This window comes from Hemicordylus capensis, chromosome 3, assembly GCF_027244095.1.
Source record: "Hemicordylus capensis ecotype Gifberg chromosome 3, rHemCap1.1.pri, whole genome shotgun sequence".
Taxonomy (NCBI): Eukaryota; Metazoa; Chordata; class Lepidosauria; order Squamata; family Cordylidae; genus Hemicordylus; species Hemicordylus capensis.
Genome location: NC_069659.1, coordinates 50,067,301 through 50,095,240, shown reverse-complemented (window position 1 = coordinate 50,095,240; position 27,940 = coordinate 50,067,301). Strand labels below are relative to the sequence as shown.

General features: G+C 44.6%; 1 protein-coding gene across 2 annotated transcripts in view; it reads right to left on the bottom strand.

Annotated features, from left to right (window-relative positions):
- Positions 1-286: 286 nt before the first annotated feature.
- Positions 287-27,940, bottom strand: part of CCDC191 (coiled-coil domain containing 191) — a 41,827-nt gene continuing 14,173 nt past the window's right edge. For both annotated transcript variants that reach the window (XM_053305874.1, XM_053305875.1), the window contains 8 exons: positions 18,070-18,563; positions 16,218-16,288; positions 14,932-15,014; positions 14,025-14,126; positions 10,995-11,138; positions 6,808-6,960; positions 5,478-5,632; positions 287-1,437 (listed from right to left, as the gene is read on the bottom strand). In XM_053305874.1, coding sequence (XP_053161849.1) covers positions 1,305-1,437; positions 5,478-5,632; positions 6,808-6,960; positions 10,995-11,138; positions 14,025-14,126; positions 14,932-15,014; positions 16,218-16,288; positions 18,070-18,563 — 1,335 coding nt within the window. In that variant the 3' untranslated portion in view covers positions 287-1,304. The remainder of the gene's footprint in view (positions 1,438-5,477; positions 5,633-6,807; positions 6,961-10,994; positions 11,139-14,024; positions 14,127-14,931; positions 15,015-16,217; positions 16,289-18,069; positions 18,564-27,940) is intronic.

Here is a 27,940-nt window from a genome sequence, read left to right as displayed (position 1 = left end):
TGTAGGGGTGTACATGGACCAATTTTTGCAGTTCGGGCAGAATTCAGATCAAACCGCAGGTTTGCAAACTGTCCAACTCAAACCAGCTCGAACTGGTTCAAGAGGCAATGCTTGTAAAAGGGGAATCTGGTGAGGATTCCCATTTACAAGCAAAGGAGAATCCTGGCTTGAAAAGGCTTCTAAAGGACAGCCGGGGGGGTGGGGGCACTTTAAAAAGTAGATGTAAGGTGCATATTGGTCCTCTGGCAGCAGCTGCCACTCCTCAAAGCCCCCGATTGTTTAAAAAAAAAAAACTCCACTGGCTGTAATTAACTATGCAGCTTAATCCCTCCCTACCTCCAGTGCTGGGTTTTCAGTCATTAGAAGTTACAGCCCTGTGTTGCTCAGATGTCCCACACTAAGAATCATCATTACATCCATACTAAATGGAACACCCCTCTGTACACTTACAAGAAATCTCCCACAACTTTAAACAGTAGGTAACCAAATATGCCATCCCTCAGCATTTAAATAGCAATGGCTTACAGGATGTGCAGCATTACATCTTTGCAATGCTCCACACTGGGGCTGCTGTAGACTCATAAGCAGCAGTGATGCTTTTCAAAGCCAGCAGTTGTACAAGCAGCACTACTGCAGTCTTCTCCATTGAGGCATATGGGGAAAGGGGGAAATATGTTAGCACTGCTTGTGCAGTTGTTGGGTCTGAACAGCACTGGTGCTGCTTACCAGCCTTCAGCAGCCTGGGGCCAGGGCAATGTTATGGGGATGTAAGGCTGTGCATCAGATATGCCAACAATTTTTGTTACCTAGACTTCCTATTGTGCAAAAGCGACTAAAAAGACTTGCATGTGTAAAAGGGATGTTTATTACTATATCCACTTATGTTGCGTCTAATCCAGAATAAGGGAGGGGGAAAGAGAGAAAGGGTTTTTTTTTAATACAAAAAGTGAACTGCTGAGGTCTTGGACAAAAAGCAAGTTTGCAGCTCCAAGGACACATCCTCTCATGGCAGAAACTTCTTGGCTGGAGCAACAGAGTTATCAGTGGATGCAGAGGGTGTAGGCAGAAGAAAGGAAACTCTGATCCAAGTCCAGTTTGATTGCTAGATTCAGTACTTTTAACAGAAGTCCAGTATCACATTTCCTCAAGAATTAAAGGTGTCATTGCAGTGTGGACAGATACAAACAGACGTTCTGGTCTAACATTTGCTGGAATGTCTCCAGGGATTCATTCTCAAGTGGAGAATGGTGTATGCAGACTCCTTTTTCATCCAATTTCACCAGACCTCTGGCCTGGAATCTTTGTCACAGATGGAAGTCTGGGAGAATTTCAGTAACTCTCTTTCTTAGTTGCTCTAGTCTTCCTTCCTTCTCTCTTTCCACCTTCATGATTACTGGGAATCGCCTCCAAGCCTTTAATGTAGTCCGCATTATTCTCCTGTATAGAAAGTTACAGAGGAGGAGAAAACAAACCCAATATACCAGAATTTTAAAAAACGGATATGCATATGCTTGTTAAAACATATATGTAACCTTTCCTTTTGCTTTTTTCTTGTCTTCATATTCACTATAAAAAGACCTGTCTATGAACAGTTTAAAACATACAGACTATTCCAGTAGAGGCAAAGTGAAGGGGCTTTCACTGCTCAGTGACGCAGCCTGGGCAGAAAGAAGGCACTGTCTTTTTTTTAGTGTAATTACAGTTGTAGTAATAAATAAATCCCCCGAGAAGCAAGGTGGGGAGGAGAGCTGGTCTTGTGGTAGCAAGCATGACTTGTCCTCGTAGCTAAGCAGGGTCTGCCCTGGTTGCATCTGAATGGGAGACTTGATGTGTGAGCACTGCAAAATATTCCCCTCGGGATGGAGCCACTCTGGGAAGAGCAGAAGGCTTCAAGTTCCCTCCCTGGCTTCTCCAAGATAGGGCTGAGAGAGATTCCTGCCTGCAATCTTGGAGAAGCCGCTGCCGGTCTGTGAAGACAATACTGAGCTAGATAGACCAATGGTCTGACTCAGTATATGGCAGTTTCCTATGTTCCTATGAATGCAAATGGACTGGGTGCAGATATGGGCCCAGGAAGAGCACTGAAGTTGGTTTCTGCATAGTGGTGGGTCCTCCAAGGCACGCGGGGAAGTCTCTATCTTCTTCAAAAGCCCTGGCTCCCCCGAGCCAGGGGGTTGTGCCTGTACAAAGCCCTCATGCTGCCAGTGAACACTGGCAGCAGGGCACAGGTGCAAACCCACAGATGACCACAGGGCTGACAGGCTGAAGGGAAGTGCACACCCCACAACATATTTCCCTTCAGCCTGGGATCCGAAGGAAGGAAGGGATCTGGTACCCTTCCAAGCCAAAATAGCCCTCGCTAATAGAATCATTCAAGGGAGGGAAATCAACACCTCACAGATGGGGGAAATGTGTTAGTGCCGCTTGCGTAGTCTCAGCAAACACATACCAACTGTATCATCAACAGCCAGGTTCTGAGCTCCTGGCTATCAGCTGGGTCCTCTTGCCTGCTCTCTCCTTTGAGCAAGCAGGCAAAAGGAATCTGCCATGCAGTAGCCACAGCAATCTAGCACATGTGGAAAGCTGTGGCAGGAGAAAATGTATGCAAGTTGAGGGGAAGGAGGAAGATGGGGATGTGGGGGTGTCAGGAAGGTGAGACAGACTAGGAATTGTGAAGGAGGGAAATAAGGCAGTGAAGCAGGATGCTGGGTGGGTGGGGTGGGGGGGGAAGAAGGGCCAGGATTATTTGATTCTTATCTTTGCACCTTATCCCCGTTAGTGAAATTTCTTCACCCCATAGGATCCTTTATTGGGGAAGGGGCACCTTATCCGTTTGCCATAGGATGCAACACACGTACTACTATCATTCCCCACCCCACCCATCTCAGGTTCCTGGCTATAGAAAGACAGTTGTTCTCAGCGATGGTTCTGTGGTTCCATGTCCAGCCTCTCTGCTCCAGCACAACACTTCCTGGCTCAAGCAAAGGGGCTGCAGAAGCTGTCCATTAGCCCAGACAGGAGGTAGAGATTAAAAAGAAGGGAGTCTCCAACTCTTTGCCACCATGCACATCCCGCCCCCCACCCCCAGATCAATACTTGTAATATTGACAAACAATTCTGGCTCCTCATGGAAGATCATATCCAAATTAGCAAAAAACCTCTTGCTTCCTTTAGTCACTAAATATAAATATTCCTCATTATTATGAAGGTTATCTCTGAGGACTGCTTCTCATGTTACTTTTACCAATACATATAGGAAAGATGCATCTTTTTGTAACACCTGGATTGCCAGAGGCCTGTGTCTGCAGGCTTGTTTCTAAGACATATGTGGAATATCTTCCCAAATGTAACCCTATCCATTGTCCATGCATAAGTTGCAAGATGCATCTTTTGATGTATGCAAGTACAGTTATGCAAAAAGCAATCTGGCTCTCCTGAGAATACTCATAAGTTGTATGAAGAATAGTATTACTGTGCTTAAACAACTACTGCAATAATTCCTCTCCTCTGCCTTAGGTCCTCATATATCATTTCTGACTAGTGACTTACAGTGTGATGCTTGATTCTCAGCAATAATTTTATTTATTTATCATTTCTCCATACCTCCTGACATGCATATCCCTAGGTGGCGTACATAGCCTTAAACATAACACACATGAAACAAGATACAATTATTTTAAAAAATGATATAAAATCCATTAAAAGCCTGTGAAAACAGTTGCGTCTTAAGGGTCTTTTTAAAAACAGCCAGAGATGGATAAATTTTAACAGGGAGTGCATTACAGAGCCCCAGGGCAGCCACAGAGAAGGCCCAGTCCTCAGCAGCCAACAAATGAGCCAGTGGTAGCCATAATCAGACCTCCCCAGATGATCTCAATAGGTGCAAGGGTTAATGACAGAGGAGGCACTCTCTTCAATACCCTGGACCCAAGCTGTTAAGGGCTTTATAGGTAATAACCTGCACTTTGCATTTCACTTTCATTGGCAGCCAGTGCAGTTCTTTTGAAATTGGTGTCATATAGTCTCTTCGGGTTATCCCAGAGACCAGTCTGGCTGCCACATTCTGCACCAATTGTAGTTTCTGGACTAAATACAAAGGCAGCCAATGCACATACAGTGCATTATAGCAATCAAGCCTGGAGGGTACCAGCATATGTAGCACTGTTTTAAGGTCATTTTCCTCCAGAAATGGGCATAGCTGACGTATCAGCCAAAGCTGATAAAAAGTGCCTCTGGCTGTTACCTCAACCTGAGAGACAACATAAAGCCCAGGCTCACGGAAGGCTTATATAAGATGTTCACTGATCATTTTTAAAGAAAAGCAAGGTGGAATGAAGTAAATTAAATCCACTATAAACTGTACCTCAGCAGCTATATGCAAAACGTCTTGAAAAACTGGGCTCTTAATAATGAAATGTTTGTGCTGACAGGAATGAGCGCAAGTATACAAAGATAAAGGGGTCAGGTAATCAACCAGTCAAACAGAGTCTGTTTAACCTGGTATGTTATTAGGTGAAAAAAATTATAATTTATGCAAGTTGCGTCCTGTAACTTTACTGAAAATTTCTTCAGAGCTGTATTTTCAAGGACAAAAAGTGCTGGGGGGCATGGTCCAGGCAGAAGACTGTAGCTCAGTGGAGGAACATCTGCTATGCATTCAGAAGGTCCCAAGTTCAATCCCCGACATTTCCATGTAGGGCTGGGAAATACCTATGGAAAGTCATGGCCAGTCAGTGTAGATTGTACTGATTTAGACAGACCAAAGCATGACTTGGCATAAGCCAGATTCCCATGTAACCTATGTTTGGAGAAAGAGATGACGTGGATTTAAAAAGTCTCTAGTCAGACAAATGGCTTGGTACTGTAGTGATCCCTCAGGACTCCAAAGTCCTTAACAAGCATGTGAAGCCCTTCTCCAGCAGAGTACAGAAACGAACTCCTCCACTCCCAGAGGAATTAGTGCCAGCAAGGGAACATCTGCCTGTGCAGAGAACAGAACAAATGGGAACAGGAGAGAATGCCAGCACAGCACCATTTAGTGGGCATATGTGCTAACATCAGCTGCTATGGAGGATTATTATCCAAAAACTACCAAGTTCATTCTGAATTCGTAAAATATCAGCCACAGCTACCTCATCATTTTAGGGTAGAACTATATATTGTAACAATACTATATCAAGCTTTACTTGGTTTAAGAATTTCAAATTAGGAGAGTTGCTCCAGAACATGGAGCTGATACCTGAACATGGTGGACTTTTTTTCCAATAGAATGGTTTGCTAGAGCGTGTGTGGGAGGAAGAGAAGACCTGGAGGGCAGAGCCTCTAGGTTTCTTGCTAGCTTTATATTTTGGGACTTGACAAATATTAACATCAAGAATTGCTTTGCCAGAAGCATAATGATAATGAGGATAATACACAAGGGGAAATGGTAAATACAACTCAGGTGAAAAGGACACATACTATATTTATAGAATCACCTGTTACTATATTGATCGGCCATCTTCTGTTTTTCCCAGAATGCACTTTTTTCCTCATTGAACACATCAAACCAAGCCCAAAAGACCTTCTTCTTAAGAGAGGTTTCATAGATCTTCCTTGCATTATCTTCCAAAGTAGATGCAAAATCCTTGTACTAGAGGGCAAACCCAAGGAAGGGAGAATACATTTCAGCTATGTTTAGGAGTTACAAAGATACAGTGGAACACAACAGAAAAGAACAGAAACAGGAGAGTGATACAAAAGGAGGTGTGTGTGTGTGTGTGTGTGTGTGTGTGTATAAACAAATAAAATAACCAACACATAATGGAAAGGAACACTAAAGTGCTATGCCTATGACTTAAAGTGTGTATATTCCACACAGGCACAACACTCAGCACTACATACACAATCAGCATCCTAAGAATCTGAATTTCCATTTGTCTTTTTAAAGGAAAAAAACCAAGGATACAATCCTTCCTCTGCTAAACGTGTTAGAAGAGGCAAATGCTGAGGCTCTACACTCTGCACATGCTCACTGAAAACAGGCTGGGATGACCACATGTTCTCGCCTTGATCTAGCTTCCAAATGCAATGCAAGCACAGAGTTCCCCCATGACCAAAACATTACCATAGCAAGACAAGGACCATATGTCTCCACTTAGGTTTTCAACAGCCATGCTCTCAAGCAGTCCTTAGCTCAGTATGATAATTTTTAGACTGCAAGTCCCTTGAGAACAAAGATTAGGACAAGTCTTTCTCAGTCCGTATATAGAATCACATATGTAAGATGGCCCTATATAAATTAAAATAATGGCTACAGTGGTTGTGGGGAATTCTGCAGGCTGGCCTCTCCCTCTCCCCCTCACTCACTGTTCCTTAGCCTACTAACAGAAAGTAAACCCCTGCTAACTTGGCATAGAGGCACCTTTTAACTTGGTGATTCTCTTTATTGAGCAGGGGGAGAGTAACTGGCCCTATCCATCCCCAGCACAGTACCTCCAGTGACTGTTGCTGGTGTCTATCTTGTTATTCTTTTTAGATTGTGAGCCCTTTGGGGACAGGAATCCATCTTATTTATTATTTCTCTGTGTAAACCGCCCTGAGCCATTTTTGGAAGGGCGGTATAGTAATTGAATAAAACAAACAAACAAACAAACAGTGAACTAGTTTAAAATCCCTTGATCTGCAGTTTGGAACTGCAATCCTAACATGTTTACTTGAAAGTAAATTCCATTGTGCTCAACAGGGCTAACTCAGAAGTAAGCGGACACAGGACTGTAGCCTCAGACTCCAATGGTGTTACCGAAATAAGCCTCTTTTCCTGCTCACCTGTATCCAGATCCTGAAGGACCTCCTGAGTAGCAGAGAAGAATAAAGCTCCTCAGCCTGAGCTCTTTTCCCAGCAAGGATCTCCTGGATATGGCGAAGCCAAGCAAGCAGAAACCCTTTTTGCAGTCTGGAGCAATGATGCCTTTGTGCCACCTGAGCACAGAGATAGAAGAGGGAGGCAAGTGCAAACGTTACTCAGGTGACTGTTGAGGGGCTACTGCTGTGAAAGCTCCTCTGCAACACTGCTCAGTGGCTGATGGTTAAAGCTCCCACGGCTGCCGACTTGCACTTTTGCCATTTTCATTCATGATTTCATATTCCGCTACCATTGTGTTCCCAGAGCATGTTAACTGATCCTTTCCACTTTGTAGTCTGACAATATTGCTGCATTTTCTTCATTACTTTAGGTATGAAATAAAGTCACAGATGCTCCCGAATTTGCATGTGAATACAGGTGACCGTCATTCATTGGTTACATTTCTAGCCCATCCTGAGGGCTTAGAGCAGTGATTCTCAAAGTTGGGTCCCCAGATGTTATTGGACTTCAACTCCCATAATCCCCAACCAAAGGCCACTGAGGCTGGGGATTATGGGAGTTGAAGTCCAATAACACCTGAGGACCCAAGTTTGAGAATCCCTGGCTTAAGAGCAAATAATACTAAAACCACAGCCTAATAAAGCAGCAGATAAGACACCTACACAATGTTGGATTAAACTTAACTTGTACTTGGTTGGACGGGAAAAGCCAGCCACAAAAATGAAACCTGCAGTATTCTAGATTACACTTGATAAAGTTATACGAGAGATTAAAGGTTGTTCACATGACCTCGCTGGGAGGGGGTGGGTGGGGAGGCAGGCTCCTCCCTGCACACGACTGCCCTTCCCTGACAGCTGTTACCCGCCCCCCCAGCACATGAGCCCAGCTGCAGTGAGGGGCAGATCCAAAAGGAGAAAGTCCTTTGGCATCCCACAATGCACCACACCAGTAGCACAGTGGATTGGGGGGTCCCCCCACTGCTGGCCTGGCATTCTTGCTGCCCAGCTTTGTGAACACTCAGGATGTAGGCAGCCTGAGCATTCACACAATGAGGAACGGGGTAAAAGGGCACACTCGTTAAAAACCCAGGCTACCCTGTCATGGAGCACCGGGATCGGGACCAATCCCAGTGCTTCTCATGACTGGCTCTACCCAGGTAGGGCTGCCCTCGCCTAGGTAGAGTCAGTCATGAGAACGACCTTATCTCTCCTTAACCAGTACATGTGCTATGAGGAAAGTCACCTATTGCTTTATTATGTCTATGTTGCTGTTGTGGCCCTCCCTTCTCCTTGAAAGTTTCACCCCAGCTCTCTAGCTGTTCCTCTCACCCCTAAGGAAAAACAGCCAGGAATGGAGCATTGATTACTCACTGTGAAGGCTGCTTCTTGAGCTGCATCCAAGAGCGTCTCACATGTGGGTTATGCTCCTCCATGTGACTCTAAAGGCAGGGCTATGTAAATTAGGTTAGGCTTTTTAAGGCTGGGAGAAGCATGACACCTCCAGTTTTTTTAGGCCTAGAGGCAAAGAGTACCTCTACAAAGAAAAACTATGTACATTACTGGTAATTAAGAACAAAGGAGCTCAAGCAAACTGGAAATGCCTAAGGAAAAAGAGGGGGAAAGGTCCTCTCTCTCTTTTTAAACATGCAGGAGCAGGTCAAATAAAAAGAAGTGGTACCTTCAGCGGATCCCTATAAAGTAGGCACTGGCACTGCAGGGCAGGCCGAGAGGCCCTTGGATGCAGCAGCAAGAAGCCTTCACGGTGAGTAACCAATACTCCATTCTCTGCTGCTGCAGTCCAAGGGCATCTCACAGGTGGGGACATACCAGAGCCCTAGTCTAACCAGGGAGGGAGCCCCGCACCTACTCTGAAGTAAGAACTCACTGGAGGACTTGCCTCTCAAAAGCTGCTTGGCAGAGGCGGAGGCATCCTATTTGTAGTGTCTAGTAAAGGTAGATGTTGCTCGCCAGGTGGCTGCCCTGCAAATGTCCTGTACAGGGGTGTTCGTAGAGAAAGCCGTGGACATAGCTGCAGCCCTAGTAGAGTGGGCAAAAACTTTAGTGGGCGCCCTGAGGTTCTGGGACTCATAAGCCAGAGCTATGCATGCCTTTAGCCCAGGTGGCAAGAGTGATGGCCCAGCCCATGGTGCATGGCAAGAAGGAAGCAAAATGGGATTCAGTAGACCTAATGCCCTTAGTGCATTTTATATATAACTTAAGGCACCTATGCACGTCTAGCTTGTGCCAGGCCTTTTCTGCCGGGTGAACCGGCTTAGGGCAAAAAGAAGGAAGAATAATGTCCTGTGACATGTGGAAGGGAGATGCTACCTTAGGATAGAAAAATGGGTCTGGGATAAACTTAACTGAGTCCGCTGAAAAAACACACAGGTTTCTATGTACAGACACGGCTCTGAGTTCAGAGACCCTACGGGCTGAGGTAACAGCAATGAGGAAAACTAGTTTGAAAGAGAGTAGACATAGCAGTATGGTGGCTACTTGTTCAAAGGGAGGACCCTGGAAGGGGAGAGGAGAGTGGCGCCTCTCAGGAAACATCTTAGGTGGGGGTGACGTTGCATGGATCGCTCCTCAGATGACCTTAACGTGCAGTGGGGATCATGCAAAAGGCGGCGCTCTCTAAGGTAACCTGGACCTAAGCTGTTCAGGCCTTTAAAGGTAATAACCAGCACTTTGTATTCTGCCCAGAAACTTATCAGCAGCCAGTGCAACTGTTTCAAAACAGGCATAATATGGTCTCTCTGGGTTGCCCCAGAGACCAATCTGGCTGCCGTAATTTGAAAAGAAGTTTCTGGACTACTTACAAAGGCAGCCCCACGTAGAGCGCATTGCAATAGTCAAGCCTGGAGGTAACCAGCTGATGCACCACTGTTTTGAAGTCGTCCTCTTCAAGGAATGGACTCAGCTGTTGAATTTTAGACCTTAGTTGATCATATCTTTCAAATGAGCTTGCCAACAAATCCCAAACCACGTGCCCCAAGTAGGTGGCATCTCCTGGCATTTGGGAGAGGGCTTCACTTACTGGGGTAGGTTGGGCAAACGTAGATGCCCCCAAGGGACCTGGGGTAGGGGAAGTAGAAAAAACCAAAAGGACAACCTGGGATGGGCTTACCGGATGGGAAATTGCTGCTGTTGCTGCGCTCCTGGTCAATACTATGCGCGTTGATGCAGCTCTGGATGCCGCTGGGCCAGTTCCAGTGCCATCATGCCCTACCATTGCCTTTTGAGCCGCCATTTTCCTCTGGGACTCCTGGCCACTGCTGGAGGCCATATCAGTTACTTCTGGGCCTTGGTGTTCCTCCATGTGTCCAGCAAGGCTTCTTGGAGCATGTGGGGGGGGGGGTATGGGGCTGCAGCCGCTGAAGGCAGGCTGCCCATGGGGCTACAGCAGCGAGGTCGATGCCTGGGCCACTTCCCTACCCTCAAAAATGGTGGCTAGTCCTTTCTTTTGCTCTGGAACGCCACCCATCAGCTGTTCAGCAGGGGCTGAGCATTCCAAGCTGTGCTGAGCCAGCTAGTGAATGGGACCTCAGGGGTGGGTTCCCGGCTGCTCTAATGGCTTTCAGAAGGCCTTGTTGTTGATTCCCCTTTGGTACTCTCATGTGGAGTACCCTGGCTGCTCTTTCCATGCATAGGAAAACAAGTGGAGGCACAGAGAGGGAAACGAAAGTATAAAGGCAAAGCAGGAGTTGTCTTTCTTTTACATATAGGAAAGAATTAGAAAAAAAGAAGACAGTAAAAGAAGGGAGAAAGAGCAAGAGAGTCTAAAGGTAAAAAACTAGAGCTGAGAAAAGCTGAAGAGAAGCTGCCTTAGAGCCACATAGGACTAAAAGAGCTGGAGGGATCATGCTCCTCCCAGCCTTAAAAAGACTAACCTGGATGCCCCTGGACTGCAGCAGCAGAGAAAGGATGATTTCCTTTAGCCTGCACATCCTGGTTGTACAAGCAAGTCAGGAGGATGCATTCCTTCACGAATGGGTCAAGCTAAGTAGAAGCTGCTCCCGGAAGAATGGATTTGATGGATTTTCCAACTATTGGCACCCTGGAGAAGAGTGAGAGGCTGGCCAGGGACTAGTGCTCAGGTTAATAGGTGAGGAGACAACATTGCTTTCAAGATACCCATCTTTACTCCTTACCACCATATTTTGCTGACTTTGCTCCAGTAGTCTTCTCCAGGGTTCCAGCCCCCGCTTTTTGAGCAAGACCTTCTCATAATGCAGTTTTGCTTTTGAGAGGAGCTCCTGCTCCCTCTCAAGCCTCCTTTGTTTATCCAGTTCTTTCTGTGATTAAGAAAACAGAAAAGACCCAATTAACAGGGTTCAGATACCTTCTGAGGACTGCTTGTTATTTTAAACTTGGTCTTGCAACATTATTTTTATAACAAGAGAATTACTATGGTACCAGCAATATTCTTCAGGCTTTCCCAGAAACAGTCCTTTTCCTAGGCACACTCCACAGCATTACTTCTGTGCCCCAGAAAGCATTTCCATTGTCAGGTACTATTTCGAAGCACTCAGTCCCAAAAGCTGCAGATGGTGCCACAGGATCAATGTCAGATGTGTCACAAAGCCATTTGGAATGGACCACAATGTTTTTGAGGGTTTTTTGTCAGATGCCATAGGCACAATCTCACCAGAGCTTGTGCACTACCTCCAACCAATGAAAAGAGGGCAGGGGCGAGGGCAGGGGCACCTGCCCATGCCCCACAGCAATTCTAACCTTGCCCCCTCTCACTAAAAGGGGATGGCTTCATACAATGACTATCAGTAATGCTTGGGGAAAGGAATATCTGGAATGGCTATTATGAGAATGGTTATTAATTTTGGTATTAGGTTGTCAGGAGCGGCTCAGAAGTTCATAGTGGCCATAACGACTACGGACAACTATACAAATTGCCCTCTGGACTGAAGCATGATGCTGGTTACATGCTCAATTTGGTCTTTTGCTCTGATCAGGGTGGTGTTCTGTGGGTGAGGACTCCTGTCATTTCCCCATTGTCATGGATGGACCACGATCTGGTTAAGGTAGGACTTGCATCCACAACCCACCTGTGCAGAGGTGAAGGAACCATTAAGTTGGTCCTCCCGGAAAGGTTACTGGATCCAATAGGATTCCAAGAAACCTTAGAAGAGTTTAGAGTTGGCTCTGCTATTATTTATTTAACATATTTGTATACCACCCAAAACACAAGTATCTGGGCAGATTACAACAAACCACCCAGAGTAGTTCTGTTGTGATTCTGCTAGTGATTTTGTTGATGCTCTGGTGCAGATATTTTATTTATGTATTTATTGTTAGATTTATATACCACCTTTCGTTAAAAACAACCCCAAGGCGGTTTACAAAAGTTAAAACACATAATAAAAATGAATTAAAAGTATTTAGCTAAAAATATAAAACCAATCCGATATCAAAATCTATAATATACAAAATACAAAAACTATACATGGATAAAAACACTCAGAAGCAGCAATAAAACAATCATGTAAAGGCCTGGATAAAAAGCCAAGATTTAACCAGCTTTCTAAAAACTGTGACAGAGTCTGAGGAGCGAATGGCCACAGGGAGAACATTCCAAAGCCTGGGGGCAGCAACAGAGAAGGCCCTGCCCCGAGTGCACGACAACCTAGCCTACCTCATTGTCGGCACCTGGAGCAGAGACCCCTCAAATGATCTCATCAAGCGGGCAGAAACCCTTGGGAGCAGGCGGTCCCTCAGGTATCCTGGGCCCAAACCATTAAGGTTTTTAAAGGTCAACACCAGCACCTTCAATTGGACCCGGAAACACACTGGTAACCATGCAGCTCTTTCAAAATAGGTGTGATGTGATCACACCTGGCAGCTCCAGATAGAACCCTAGCTACCGCATTTTGTATAAGCTGCAGTTTCCGAATATTCTTCAAAGGCAGCCCCACATAGAGCGCATTGCAGTAATCCAGCCGTGACGTGACTAAGGCGTGGGTAACTGTAGCCAGATCTGCCTTCTTGAGAAAGGGACGCAGCTGGCGCTCTAGCCGAAGCCGGGCAAAGGCACCCCTGGCCACCGCCTCCACCTAAGCTTCCAAAAGCAGAGCTGAGTTCAGTAGTACCCCCAAGCTTCGTACTTGCTCCTTCAAGGGGAGTGCAACCCCATCCAGAACCGGTAATATCTTCTCATCCCGATTGGCTCTCCTACTGACCAACATTACCTCTGTCTTGTCTGGATTCAATCTTAGTTTATTAGCCCACATCCAGCCCATCACGGCCTCCAATCCCCGATTCAGGAACAAAGAAGGTGCTCTCTTAATTACCCTGGACCCAAGCCATTGAGGGCTTTATAGGTAATAACCAGCACTTCATATTTTGCTCAGAAAATGACCTTAAAACAGTGGAACATATGCTGGTAACCCCCAGGCTTAACTACTGTAATGCAATGTACACAGGGCTGCCTTTGTACATAGTCCAGAAACTACAACTGGTACAGAATGCAGCAGCCAGACTGGTCTCTGGGACAACCTGAAGGGATGCTGATATGTTTCTGAGCGAAATATGAAGTGCTGGTTATTACCTATAAAGCCCTCAATGGCTTGGGTCCAGGGTAATTAAGAGAGCACCTTCTTTGTTACGAACCCTGTCGCCTATTAAGATCATCTGGAAAGGTCCAGTTATGGTTGCCATCAGCTCGTTTGGTGGTGACACGGGACTGGCCCTTCTCTGTGGCTGCCCTGGTACTTTGGAATATGCTCCCTGTCAAAATAAGAGCATCTCCATCTCTGTTTGCTTTTAGGCAAACTGCAAGACAGGTTTGCCTCAAGACAGACCTGTTTTCTCAGGCTTTTAACTGAAATTAATTGTAAACTGTTTAATTGATTTTATCCCATGAAATTGTTCTAACTTTTTGTTCTGTAAAATTGTTTTAATTGATTTTACTCTGTTTTATATTTGTTGTGTTTTAAATTGTGTACAAATTAAGTACACTGCCTAGAGAGACACATATTAGGCAGTATATAAATATGATAAATAAATAATAAAAGAATGAAAGCATGGCTGCTTTTTTCAGCACTGAATACCACTTTACACATTGAATTAGACTGGCATGTCCATCTTATTACAAAGTGGATACTGAACAGCCGCTTATGACTAGTGCTGGAGCTATCAAGCAGAGGCAAGCACAATATCCTGTTCACCATTTTCTGAAGTCTCTTCTCCTCCCGTCTCTTCTCTAGCTGAGCCTCCTTTTCTGCCACTTGTTGCCTCTGACGCTCCTCCACTTCAGCCTGCATCTGGGCCTTAAAATGGATAAAAGCACCAAGTAAGCCAATCCCAATACATTTCAATCCCACCCCCCACTGGAATACAGAATGTATAGGCTAGAACTACCTAAAGCCCCTGGTGGCGCAGTGGTAAAAACTGCTGCCCTGTAACCAGAAGGTTACAAGTTCAATCCTGACCAGGGGCTCAAGGTTGACTCAGCCTTCCATCCTTCCGAGGTCGGTAAAATGAGTACCCAGAATGTTGGGGGCAATATGCTAAATCATTGTAAACCGCTTAGAGAGCTTCGGCTATAAAGCGGTATATAAATGTAAGTGCTATTGCTATTGCTAAAGAATGATAAACAGATGAACCTATACAATATAAAATTAATGTCCCTAGCTTGTTGGATGATGATGATGACGACGACGACAATGACAAATGTTTATGTAGAGCTTTTCAACAGAAGTTCCCAAAGTGTTTTTACACAGAGAAATAAAAATGCTATACCCAGAGGCAATATAGGATACATGAAAGTAATTTTCCTCTATCTTGAAAGCATCAGATTGGTGCACACTTCAGTTTGCTTAGCATTTAGTATTTATGGTGGATAGCTCTAAGCCATCAAAACTAAATGGAATATCTGCATTCAGAGGCAGAATACCTCTGAGTGCTCAAGTATATGAGATGGCCATCATCATCATGACGTCCTTGTTTGCCTCCCAGAGGCATCTCGCTGGCCATGGTTGGAGACAACATGGGAAACTAGATGTTCCTAACCACACCAGTCTGAAAACTTCCTTAGGGGCAGAAGACTCTAGAGAAGCGTTCAGTTTTACTTACCAACTTCTCCTCTTCTCTTTTCTTCTTTGCTTCCTCCAGTTCCTTCTTCCGTTCTGCTCTCTGAATTGCTCGCTCTTCCATAGCTAAAAAAAATGAGGAACAAGAGGTTTAGGGCAAATGAAGCTTTGGGATTGGTTGGCAGGTCAGATAAGGTGGGACCATCCAGTGATATCACAATGCTGGTGACCTCAGTCTGTCCAGTGGGTAATTAAAATGTTACTTAGGCAAGGTCTCCAAGGAAAGAAGGGAAGGTTTACTTAATTTTGGTTTGCATATAATTTTGTTTTTTTGGTTTTCATTTATCCTCTGCTAACTGGGCAAAAAGATACATAAAAATGTTGTGGCTCTCTTATATTCGGGGGGAGAGCAATTGTTCAGCATTGTATCTCTCCAGTGGAGGTGCTGGTGTCTCCTTTGTGGTTTCTTTTTAGACTGTGGGCCCTTTTGGGACAGGGAACCACTTTTCATTCCATTTGCTTTGGAAACTAGTCTAAGGATAGTTTGTTGAAAATGGTAAAGGTAAAGTTGTGCCCTCGAGTTGGTGTTGACTCCTGGCGGCCACAGAGCCATGTGGTTGCCTTTGGTAGAGTACAGGAGGGGTTTACCATTGCCTCCTCCCGCGCAGTGTGAGATGATGCCTTTCAGCACCTTCTGATATCGCTGCTGTCTGATATAGGTGTTTCCCATAGTCTGGGAAACATACCAGCGGGGATCCAAACCAGCAATCTCTTGCTCGCTAGGCAAGTCGTTCGGTGGCTTTTGAAAAGTGGTGCATTATTATTATTAATAATAATAATTATAATGATGATGATGATGATGAATAGTTGCAGTTCAAAGAAAATTACACACATGGAGTTCTCAAAATAATTCTTCTTGACTTGGAAATGCAAATGAAAGCTAGCTACGTTTGACCAACTCTGCTTATTAAACACATAGAATGTGGCTACTACAATGTTTTCTTTTAGGAAATCTCTTAAAAATAATATCAGCTATGCCATCCAGTCTCTGAAACTGAGTGTAGTTGCTCACATCCATGTTTTACAACACAGGATTATTTTTCAAAAGCTTGGTGTGAATGGTTCGACTCATGTCCACATTCCAACTCATGTCTAGGTTCAAACCACTTTGAAAAATTTGGGGATCAGTTTGAGACTTGACTGAATTACTCCTGAACTGAGAGGATGCTTAATCACGCTCTATCTTAATGTGTTTTCCTGCGTGTGGAATTTTACAGATGCCTCCCACAAGCATCCCAGAAACTGAGTTAATCAAGCATATTAATATACCTTTGAGTAAGGGATGGGGCGAGGGTACCACCTTCTTCCTGCTTTGGGTAGCTGGTTGGTGATTTTCTGACCTAAAAGAAACAAACAGTGAAAAAGAGACTAATAGTGCAGGGGAAAAAGTGGTTACTGTGAACTTTGTTTTTCCACAAACATTGTAAGAAAATGAACATTTCACATACAGAAAGATGTACTGTATATGCAGTACAGATTAAAAGGACTCCAGAGAACAGATATCCTTTCTATCAATCTATAAAACAATGTTACAGTCCTGTCCTTCCCGAGAAAGGAGTGGAAGTAAATCCATAAACATATCTATCCTGCCTTTCCACCATATGTCTTCAGGGTAGCTTACAAACAAGTTTGAATAAAGCTGTTTACAGTCTCAACAGGGGTGGGAACCATAATGATATATGGAAGATGTTGAAAGGGACACAGGGACTGGAGTTAGCATTTATATAGTTGTGAGGAGGAACAGGAATAAATGGCAAGTCCTGGATTTCTTAGTAAATATGGATAAGATTGGGCTTGGGTGGCAGGTACCTCTGGGTGCCAGCTACCATCCTACCAATTTTTGGATGTCCAAACCAGTTCAAATCGAACCACCCCCTGGTTCGGTTCGAATTCGAACCTGCAGCTCGAATCTGATGGCTGGTTTGGTTCGAATTCGAACCTTCGAACCACCCTGGTTCGAATTCGAACCGGTTCGCACATCCCTAATACCACTGACTCCAGTTTTGGTATTGCTCATAATCTGCAGAGAAAGAGGATTGGGGCTGAAAGACCATGGGAAAGTGTAGGTGCATGGAGGTTATGTTGCAAGTGAACACAATGTGAGAGACTGTAGAAAATATTTACTGCTTATATGGCACAGAAATTAAGGCAGTTAGCTTAACTTACAATTTCCATAATTTCTGGCATAAGTGAATTTGTAAGATCTTTTGGTGTTGTCTTAAACTGAAAATTCTACACTCCTAGAATATAATATAGGTTAAGGAACAAGAAAACCTCGTGTATTTTGGGAACATTTGTTGTGATGTTTGTTTTCTTTTTGTCTGCCTCACAATAACTATAACAGTGTTATTAATATCAGAACCAGCCTCCCTCTCTCATACACACACACACAAAATTTTTTTTAAAGCAAACGGATGTATGTTTTTTAATAAGCCTAACAAATATATAGGCTCATTCAATGTTTAAGGCTCTAGGCATGTGAAACCAGCGAGTTTGCTAGAGATATGGGGATGTAGCTCAGCCCCATCTGCATTGGGAACATCTGCTTAACATGTGGCAGAACATCTTAACATGAAGGTCCCAGGTTCAGTCCCAGCATCTCCAGGTAGGGTTGAAAAAAATTCCCTAGAAAACCACTGCCAAAGTAGACAATAATGAGCTAGATGGACCAATGATCTGACTTAACAGATAGCAGTTTCCTATATAGGAGCTCCTGAAGAATAAATCACATATGGTCTGAATTGGAGGAGAGAAGAGATTCCCACTTACCCTCAATGTCACCATGTCACGTAGAATCAGACACTTCCCACTTCCCATGGCCCTTCCTAAAGACATTTCTCCTCTTATATTTGTAAAGTATGTTGAGATCTATGGAAGGAGTCTGCTGCTAATGGTATTATTATATTGCATTAAATAACAATAGTTTTACTGAACACTTAAGCAATGCAAAGGAAGCAGAGAATGATCTATTTACACAGAATGACCATATCTGGCAATCTTCATCCAATAATGAATCACCAAATATGTTTCGAAACACCATGACACTACCTTGAGGCTACTGCGCAAACTTGATGCTATTTAGCAATAAGAGAACTGGATCTATGTGTTGATGGCACTGTACCTAAAAGGCTCTGTATTCTTGTAATCCGAATAATTCTCTCTCAATTGCTTTCCTTCTCTCTTTTTTGGAATGGGATTGTCAAGTGCCTTGGTAGCAGCTGTAGCTTGCTTGGCATCCTCCCTGGCCCTCTTTATCCTCTCATTTTCCTGAAATGCAAGGATTAGATTCTGCTGTTCTTGCAGTTGCCGCCTCTGTTCTTCAATCAACTGCTTCTGGAAGGCATGGCGGCTCTCAAAAGCTCCCAAGAAGGGAGGGGCTATTTTTTGATGGCAGTTACCAAAACGCTGGGTGGAATTTCTTGTTTGGTTACCAAACATGGCACGGTCCTCCATATTCAAAGTGGCATGCTTCAGAGTGACCTGCCATGCCCATTTGGGCTCCTTTAATGAATGAAGATCCAACTGTTGACCTGTCTTTGGAGAGCAGGAATTTGACCTTTCAATTTTTGCAGTTGTGGACTCTTGCTCCTCTTGTAAAAGGGGTATTTCAGCTACCTGAAAAAGGAGAAACCTTATACTAATTATTAAAATCATATATAAGCATTTTGTTTTATAAAATTGCAACTGCTTCTATAGTAACTGATCCCAGAATCTCTCATCAGCCTCCCAGATGGATTACTTTGATGAAAAAATCATGTTATTTCATGATGCTTAGGCATTCTAGATTCTGTCACCCCTTTTCCTCCTTAGACAGGTAAGGGATGGAATATCTATAAGTAGGAAGAAGCCTAGGACCTTAGTTAGCAATGGCAGACAACATGCACATTTGCTTTATGCTCTTTTTGAATGGTTCCAACATCCCTACAACTGTGCTAGCCTCAATCAACATCATCTTAATATACCAGACACAAGACCCACTTAGACTGTACCCAGTTTTCTTTTTGCATTGCAATGCCTGAAAATTGTTCCCAGGTGGATGGGACTTGATAACACCTCTGGCCAGCTCACTGGTTCTAAACACCAAGGACTTGTGGGCTCCTGAAAAATAGATGAGGGACTGCAGCTTAATAGAAGAGGACGCAGGCGGTCCCAGGTTCAATTGCTGGTATCCCTAGGTGTGGCTTGAAAAAGACCCTCATCTAAAACCCTGGAGAACTGGTGCCAGTTAGCAGACAACACTGAGCTAGATGGACCAAAGGTATGACTCAACATGATGTGGTTTCATAAGCCCACACTATGTAACTATTGTCATTGGCCATTTAATGGGCCTATGTACTAGTCATGCATATCAGGGACCTTTGCTTTAAACAGTGGGGGAGGGGTGTTGCCTATTGGTAACACTGTTAGGATGGTATTTAGAGGTTTTGTTTTTCAGACCTGCTCACTTGCAACTTGATTCCTCAGGATTCTACAGGCAGTAAAACCAGACATGGGCCCAGAGCTCATGCACCCCTTTCCTCCACCCTCTGAAAAGAGAGACCCTGCAGTGATTTGAATGCAGTATCTCCTGACCCAGTTTAAAGAATCGGTTCTTGAAAAACAGAAGGATTTTTTAAATTTTACTATGCATTCCATACTTCACCTCACTGTTCAATTTATATCCCTGGCCAGCAACTAATTTTAACTAAGGGTCACTTTGACAGGAGAGTCGGGATCCCTACTCCACCCACCAAAATAGTCAGCTACCAGTTTCATTACCATGGATACTGCTTATCTGTATTCCTCTTTTGCCTCTGCAATCAGGAAATTCGGTAGGATGAAACAGACTACACCACCAAGGGAGACGGATTTGTCCTGGATTAGTCAGTTGCTAACCCCTATTTTGCACCAAAGGCTATGCCTTGGGAGGTGGGGATGATTAAAAACAGGTTGGTCACCGGTAACTGATAATCTGGTAGTGATCTGTTGTCATAAATAAGTAATGGGTACTGTGCAGGACCTCACAGATGGATTCGCTAGCTCCTTGTGGTGCCTGCATATTCAGCATGTCCATTGATATCAGTGGTTAGGGCGCCATTTTGTTGGTTCCTGGACGACCACCATAAACAGGTGACCATCCCAAGTGTAAAGTCACCAGAAAGTGGTTTTTTGTTTTTGTTGTTGCATATTTCAGTATACTGCAGTGGCAAGGTATGGGAGGGTCTTATGAATGACAACGGATCACTACCAGATCATGTTATAGGCAAGCAACCAGTTTATTTGGATCATGATCCATTGGCATTCTTAAGTAATGGGTGATTATTTATTTAAAATATTTATACCCCGCCCCTCCAGTATATTACTGTTTATTACAGTATATTACTGTTTGGGGTGGCTCCCAACATTTATATAATTGTTACCATATAAAATCAGACTAATAAAATTAACCAAACTAAACAAGCAAAAAATCCAAGCTAAAACCACAATCAGAATTAGCTTTTAAAATTTCAAATTGAATTCTTTAAAAAGCTAAAAACTAAGAATTATAAAAAGACTAAAGAACCTACCAGATATAAGCAACAGGTGAAACATTAAAAAGCTTCTTTAAAAATATGTGTTTTTAGTTGTTTTTTAAAAACACAGAGAGGGAGCGTGGTGAAGCTCTTCAGGGAGGGCGTTCCAAAGCCGAGGGGCCACAACCAACAAGGATCTGTCTCTAGTCCCTGCCAACTGGATCTCCGTTAATAGCAGGGCCTGAGATGATTAGTGGAGAGCCTGGCAGTTTCATATAGGCGAATGCGGTCCGACAGGTACCCCAGCCCCAAGCTGTTTATGGCTTTAAAGGTCAAGACCAGCACCTTGAATCTAGCCCAGAATCGGATGGGTAACCAATGAAGCTGCCGCAGAATGAGTGTGATACTTGTGAAGTAACTTGCACCCATGATCATCCTTGCGGCAGCATTCTGAACCAGCTGAAACTTCTGAACTGTCTTCAAGAGCAGCCCCACATACAGCACATCGCAGTAGTCCAATCTGGATGTTACCAACAAGCTTCCTTTGTGGAAGGCAAGTGCAGTAGCACAAAACATATTGCAGACCCTTTTTAATACACTCCTCCCAAAACTCGCCTCTACAGCAGAGTGAAAATCTATTGCATAATGTTGAATTAAAGGCATATCTGAGGACCAAGTAGCTGCAGCACAGATGTCTCAAATTTTGATGCCAGATAGGTGAGCCGCTGGCGAGGCATAGCTCTTGCGGAATGAGCCCTTATAGTCTGTGGTGGCAGCATGTCTTACAGTCTGTATGTTATTGCTTTTAACTACACCAGCCAATGTGAGAGTCTTTGGAGAGAAACTGTCTAGCCCTTCACTTTGCCCATGAAAGCTACAAGGAGCTGATTGGTCTTCCAAAATTCCTTTGTTTTCTTAAAGTAAAAGAGGAGGCACCTTTGTACATCCAAGGAATGTAAAGAGCATTCCAGAGAAGTTATTGGGCTCTGGAAAAAGGTAGGCAACAAAACGTCTTGATTCAAATGGAAATCCATTACAATCTTTGGTCAAAAATTTGGATCCATGCGCATAACGACTGTATCCAGGTCAAACCTTGTGTAAGGCACATCAATACATAGAGCTGTTAACTTGCTTACCCTATGCGTAGTGGTGACAGCCACTAAGAAAGCAGTCTTTTATAGTTAGCAACTTCAAAGTAGTGGTGGCAAGTGGTTCAAAGGATTTCTCCATTAGAGTGGACTTCACCAACAAGAGGCTCTATTGTTCCATGGGTATACAGGAAGGTATAAATTATTAATTCCTCTTGGAAATTTTTTCAACTGGGATTCAAGAATACTGTTTTCCTATCCCAGCATACATGCATAGAGGATAATGCAGCAAGATGAACCTTGATAGAAACATTGGCCAAACAAGAAGTTTTTTTAAAAGGAGGTCAGGTATAGCAACACCTGATGTATTTTTACCCTACAAGGCTTAAAGCTGTGCGACCTAGCATAGACGCAGAAGTGCTTCCAGTTGAACAAATAGTTTTTCCTTGTGGAGGGCTTCCAATTATTAAGCACAATTTTATTTAGTAGCCAACCTTTCACGCTGTCAAGCATAGAGTCTGTAGGTTTGGATGTAATAAGTTTCCTCTGTCTTTGGATAAAAGGTTGGGATGGTGAGGAAGGTGAAAGGATGTCTGTTTTAACAGTTTGAGTAGCGACGCAACCATGGTTGGCAGGGCCACCATGGGTTGATTAGAATGCACTTTGCGGTGCCCTGATTTTTAGGTTTAGGACCAAAGCCCTTGCATTGATACGGTTTGTCTGGCTTCTTATAGTCTTTGCGGTCTTGCTGCTTGCAGGCGGTACGCTAGCACCCATAAGGGTGATAGCGTGATGAAGAGTAAGATGTAGATGCAGCTGTGGTAAAAGATTTTGTGGTGTATTTGGATTTTTTGAGAGATTCTGTTAATGAAACTGCCCCGGGGTGATTGGTGAAGACCCCTAAATCTTTGTTCAGGCTTGCGTGGGGAAATTAGCTCAGAAAGGGCAGTTTCACATTAGATTTAATTTGCGCAAAGCTGTGGACTCAGGAAATTATTTATTTATTTATTTATTTATTTATTCGATTTCTATACCACCTTTCCAAAAATGGCTCAGGGTGGTTTACACAGAGAAATAATAAATAAATAAGATGGGTCCCTGTCCCCAAAGGGCTACAATCTAAAAAGAAACACAAGATAGACACCAGTAACAGTCGCTGGAGGTATTGTGCTGGGGGTGGATAGGGCGTGTTACGCTCCCTGTGCTCAATAAAGAGAATCACCACATTAAAAGGTGCCTCTTTGCCAAGTTAGCAGGGGTTGGGGTTAGCTGTCAGTGACTGACCATGAGAGGGATCTTGGGGCTGTGGTGGACAGCTCCTTGAAAGTGTCAACTCAATGTGCAGCAGCTGTGAAAAAGGCCAGTTCCATGCTAGGGAACATTAGGAAGGGGAATGAAAATAAAACTGCTAATATTATAATGCTCTTATACAAAACCATGGTGCGGCCACACCGGGAGTACTGCATACAATTCTGGTCACCACATCTAAAAAAGGGCATTGAAGAACTGGAAAAGGTGCAGAAGAGGGCAACCAAGATGATCAGGGGCCTAGAGCACCTTTCTTATGAGGCAAGGCTACAACACCTGGGGCTTTTTAGCTTAGAAAAAAGACTGCAAAAAGACATGATGGAGGTCTATCACATCATGCATGGTGTGGAGAAAGTGGATAGAGAGAAATTCTTCTCCCTCTTACATAACGCTAGAACCAGGGGTCACCCCATGAAATTGATTGTCAGGAAATCTAGGACCAGCAAACAGAAGTACTTTTTCACACAATGCATAATCAACTTGTGGAATTCTCTGCCATGAGATGTGGTGACAGCCAACAACCTGGATGGCTTCAAGAGGGGTTTGGATAACTTCATGGAGGAGAGGTCTATCAACGGCTACTAGTCGGAGGGCTGTAGGCAACCTCCAGTCTCACAGGCAGGATGCCTCTGAGTACCAGTTGCAGGGGAGTAACAGCAGGAGAGAGGGCATGCCATCCACTCCTGCCTGTGGCTTCCAGCGGCATCTGGTGGGCCACTGTACGAAACAGGATGCTGGACTAGATGGGCCCTGGGCCTGATTCAGCAGGGCTGTTTTTAATGTTCTTAAGAATACTTCAAAGAGCACCCCAAATGATGCTGGGGCAGCACACCTTAAAAATCATGGTTACCCAGTTGTGAGGAACAGGTTTATAGGAAAATACAAAAGCACCTTTAAAAGCTTATAGAGTCTTTTGCAATGCCCTGGCTGGATGGGCAAAGGCTAGTGTTCCTTAGTTTAGTTATGTTACAGTTAGCAATAATAAACCAGTATCAGGAATATGCAAAACACACACAAAAGAAACTGAAAGTCTAATGCACAGTCTGACTAAACAAAGACTAACAAAGACTCCCCTAGACTAACTCCTTGAAGCCAAAAGCCCTGACTTCCTTTTTTCTTGAACTCACCCAACTGTGAGTTCAACTGTAAACGTTCTTATCTCACAAAGAAACTCTCCTTCTTCCCAAAGGCTCTCTAGGTCCCACCCACCTGGTATGCTGATTGGCTGAGCTCTGGAGTTCACCAGCCTGTCGATCAGGACAAGGTTCACTTCCAGTTAATTCTTTATGGGAGGGGTGGCTGATCACTACAGGTCGGCTTTAGAGTTCCTCAGTTCGAGAAGTGGAGAAGTTTGAGTGGGACATCAGAGGGTGGGTGCGAGGGATGCTCAGTACTTAGTGGCTCACCCTCAGAATCTGACATAGAACCATAATCCTCTTCAGAGGAATATACAGCTGGTGTCACATTCCCTTGTGGATTAAAAGTAGTCCTAGCAGGTGTTGGAACCTTAGTCAACCCTTCTGGAAGTGTAGTGATATGAAGTGATGCAGCAGGACACTCTGAATTGGAATTGTGGCCCTAGACACCATTGATTACTGTGTCTGAGTAGGAATCAAGGAAGGCTGTGTCATAACAGGCATAGTTGAAGGCTGTATCAAAGGCTGAAATGCAGAAGGCTGTGTCAGATTTTGAAAAACTGGAGGGTCATGGTGTAACTCAGAGGACAACCTAGCAGGCAGTTGAGCAGGGAAGCTAAGTGAGAAGGTTCTTGGAGGCACCAGGGTAGATGAAGGCAACAGCTGACTTGAGAAATGCCTTGCCTTCCATAGTTGGTACTCTGCATAGTCATATAGCATTCCTGGTAAAAAGGAATGGCAGAAACCACAGCCACATATTATCCACGTATTATTCCTCTCTGGCCCAGCAATCCATGGGCAGTGGCTTAGTCCATAAGGGATTTCCATGGTTTATGACAGGCACATCCTGATGGTGTTGTAATCAGTACCACAGTTGCAACAGGTACAGGTCTTGATGTTGACAGTCTTTCAGTATTATTTTATTTATTATTTGTTTTACATATTTTTATACCGTCCAAAACTTGCATCTCTGGGCGGTTTACAACAAGATAAAAACTTTAAAATATTAGTTTAAAAAAATTAGTTAAGATTTAAAACACAATTTAAAATATTTAAAACAATATTCTAAAACAACATTAAAAACAATCAAAACAGTATCAGTTAAAAGCCTGGGTGAACAGATGCGTCTTTAAAGACTTTTTAAAAATTGTCAGAAATGGGGAAGCTCTTATTTCACCAGGAAGCGCATTCCAAAGCCTCGGGGCAGCAACGGAGAAGGCCCGTCCCTGAGTAGTCACCAGACAAGCCGGTGGCAAATGCAGACGGACCTCTCCTGATGATCTCCATGGGCGGTGGGGTTCATAACGAAGAAGACGTTCTCTTAAATACCCATGGCCCAAGCTGTTCAGGGCTTTAGAGGTTATAACTAACACCTTGTATTTTGCCTGGAAACATATTGGCAGCCAGCATAACTCCTTCAATACAGGAGTAATATGGTCTCTCCTAGATGACCCAGAGACCAGCCTGGCTACTGCATTCTGAACCAACTGTAGTTTCCGGACTACATACAAGGGCAGCCCCACATAGAGCGCATTGCAGTAATCCAGTCTGGAGGTTACCAGCAGATGTACCACTGTTTTGAGGTAATCTATCTCAAGAAATGGACGCGGCACATCAGCCGAAGCTGATAGAAGGCACCTCTGGCCACCGCCTCAACCTGGGAAACCAGGGAGAGAACTGGATCCAGAAGCACCCCCAGACTGCGTACCTCTTCCTTCTGGGGAAGTGCGACCCCATCCAGAACAGGCAGATCAAAATAGTCTCCCAAGTTTCGACACCACACAATGAGTACCTCCGTCTTATCTGGATTCAGTCTCAGTTTGTTATCCCTCATCCAGCCCATTACCGACTCCAGACAGGCATTTAGGGAAGTTATGCCCTCTCCCAATGATGCTGACATGGAGAAATAGATTTGGGTGTCATCAGCATACTGATAGTACCCTGCACCAAATCTCCTGATGATCTCTCCCAGCGGTTTCATGTAGATCTTAAACAACCTCGGAGACAATACGGAGCCCTGAGGGACAACATGCAAAAGTTCAGATTTTGAAGAACAACAATCTCCAAGGGACACCATCTGGAACCTGCCCGAGAGGTAGGAGTGGAACCACTGCAGAGCAGTGCCTCTCACTCCCAACCCCATCAGATGCTCCAGAAGGATACTGTGGTCGATGGTATCGAAAGCCACTGAGAGGTCCAAAAGGACTAACAGAGTCACACTTACTTTGTCAATTCCCAGTTGGAGATCATCCATCAGGCCGACCAAGGTAGTCTCCACCCCCTAGCCAGTCTGGAAGCCAGTTTGAAATGGGTCTAAATAATCAGTTTCCTCCAAGACTGTCTGGAGCTGGGAGGCCACCACCCTCTCAATTACCTTGCCCAACCATGGAAGGTTGGAGTCAGGCCTGTAGTTACTCCGCTCTGAGGGATCCAAGGTAGGCTTGTTCAGAAGCGGTCTAATAATAGCCTCCTTAAGACTAGGAGGCATCCTACCTTCCCTCAGAGACGCATTTATAATCTCTACCAGGCCTTCTACAACAACCGCCCTGCCAGATAGTATAAGCCATGTCAGGCAAGGGTCAGGAGAACAGCTGGTAGGCTGCACCATTCCAATCAGCTTGTCCACATCCTCAGGAGTCACAAACTGGAACTGATCCAAGCTAACCATACAAGAGGAGTCGCTGGATACCTCCACATCAGACACTGAAGTAAATGTGGAGACGGAGTCTAAGTCGGCCCGAATACAAGAGATTTTTTCCACAAAGAATTCATTAAACACATCACAGCGAGTAATCGATGGTTCCAGATTCTGATTCAAGGGAGGAGGGGCACATACTAGCCCTCTCATAACCCTGGACAACTCTGGTGGATGTGAACTTGCGGATGCAATACGGGCAGAAAAGAATCGCTTCTTTGCTGCACGTATTGCCTGAGCATAGGTCTTCAAATGAGTTCTATGTTGCAATCTGTCAGATTCAAGCCGAGTCTTTCTCCACTTGCACTCCTGTCGTCTACCTCACTGCTTCAGCCCCCGTAGTTCTTCCGTATACCAAAGGGCCAATTTTGAAGCGGGTCGGAGAGGACACTTAGGAGCAATCACGTCTACTGCCCCAGTGAGTTTGCTGTTCCAATTCTCCACCAGGGCATCAACAGGATCACCAGCAGAGCCAACACTGAATCCCTCCAAGGCTTCTTGAAATCCTATTGGATCCAATAACCTTCTTGGGCAGACCATCTTAATAGGTCCCTCGCCCTTGCGAAGGTGGGAAGTGATTGTGAGTCCAACCTTAACTAGATAGTGGTCCGTCCATGACAATGGGGAAATCACAGGAGTCCCCACCCACAGAACACCACACTGATCAGAGTGAAAGACCAAATCAAACATGTGACCAGCAATGTGTGTTGGCCCTGACACTTGGGATAGGCCCATAGTCATCATGGCTGCTATGAATTCCTGAGCCACCCCGGACAAATTGGCCCCAAAGTGAACATTGAAGTCCCCCAGCACCACAAGCCTTGGGGACTCCAACACCAAATCCGAGACCAAGTCCGTCAGCTCAGTTAGGGGCTCCATTGAGCAGCAGCGTGATCAGTACACCAATAGAAGTCCCAATCGATCCCTGGTCCCCAGACTTAAGTACACGCATTCAATATGGTCTGACACTAACTGGGATCCTGTAAGGGAAAGATTATTCTTATAAACCACAGCCACTCTACCTCTCAGCCCACAGTCCCTCACCCGCTCCTCAACAGAGTACCCTGGAGGGAGCCGCTGGGACCACACTGGGCCCCCAGCCTCCCCCAGCCAGGTCTCTGTAATACATGCCAGGTCGGCACCTTCATCAAGAATCAAATCATGGATGGTTTCTGATTTATTCTGAACCAACCTGGCATTACAGAGGAGCAAGCTGAGGTTCCAGGGGTGGTTGGCACTGCTCCCCAAGGTCAAAGAGCTGGCAGGACAGCCA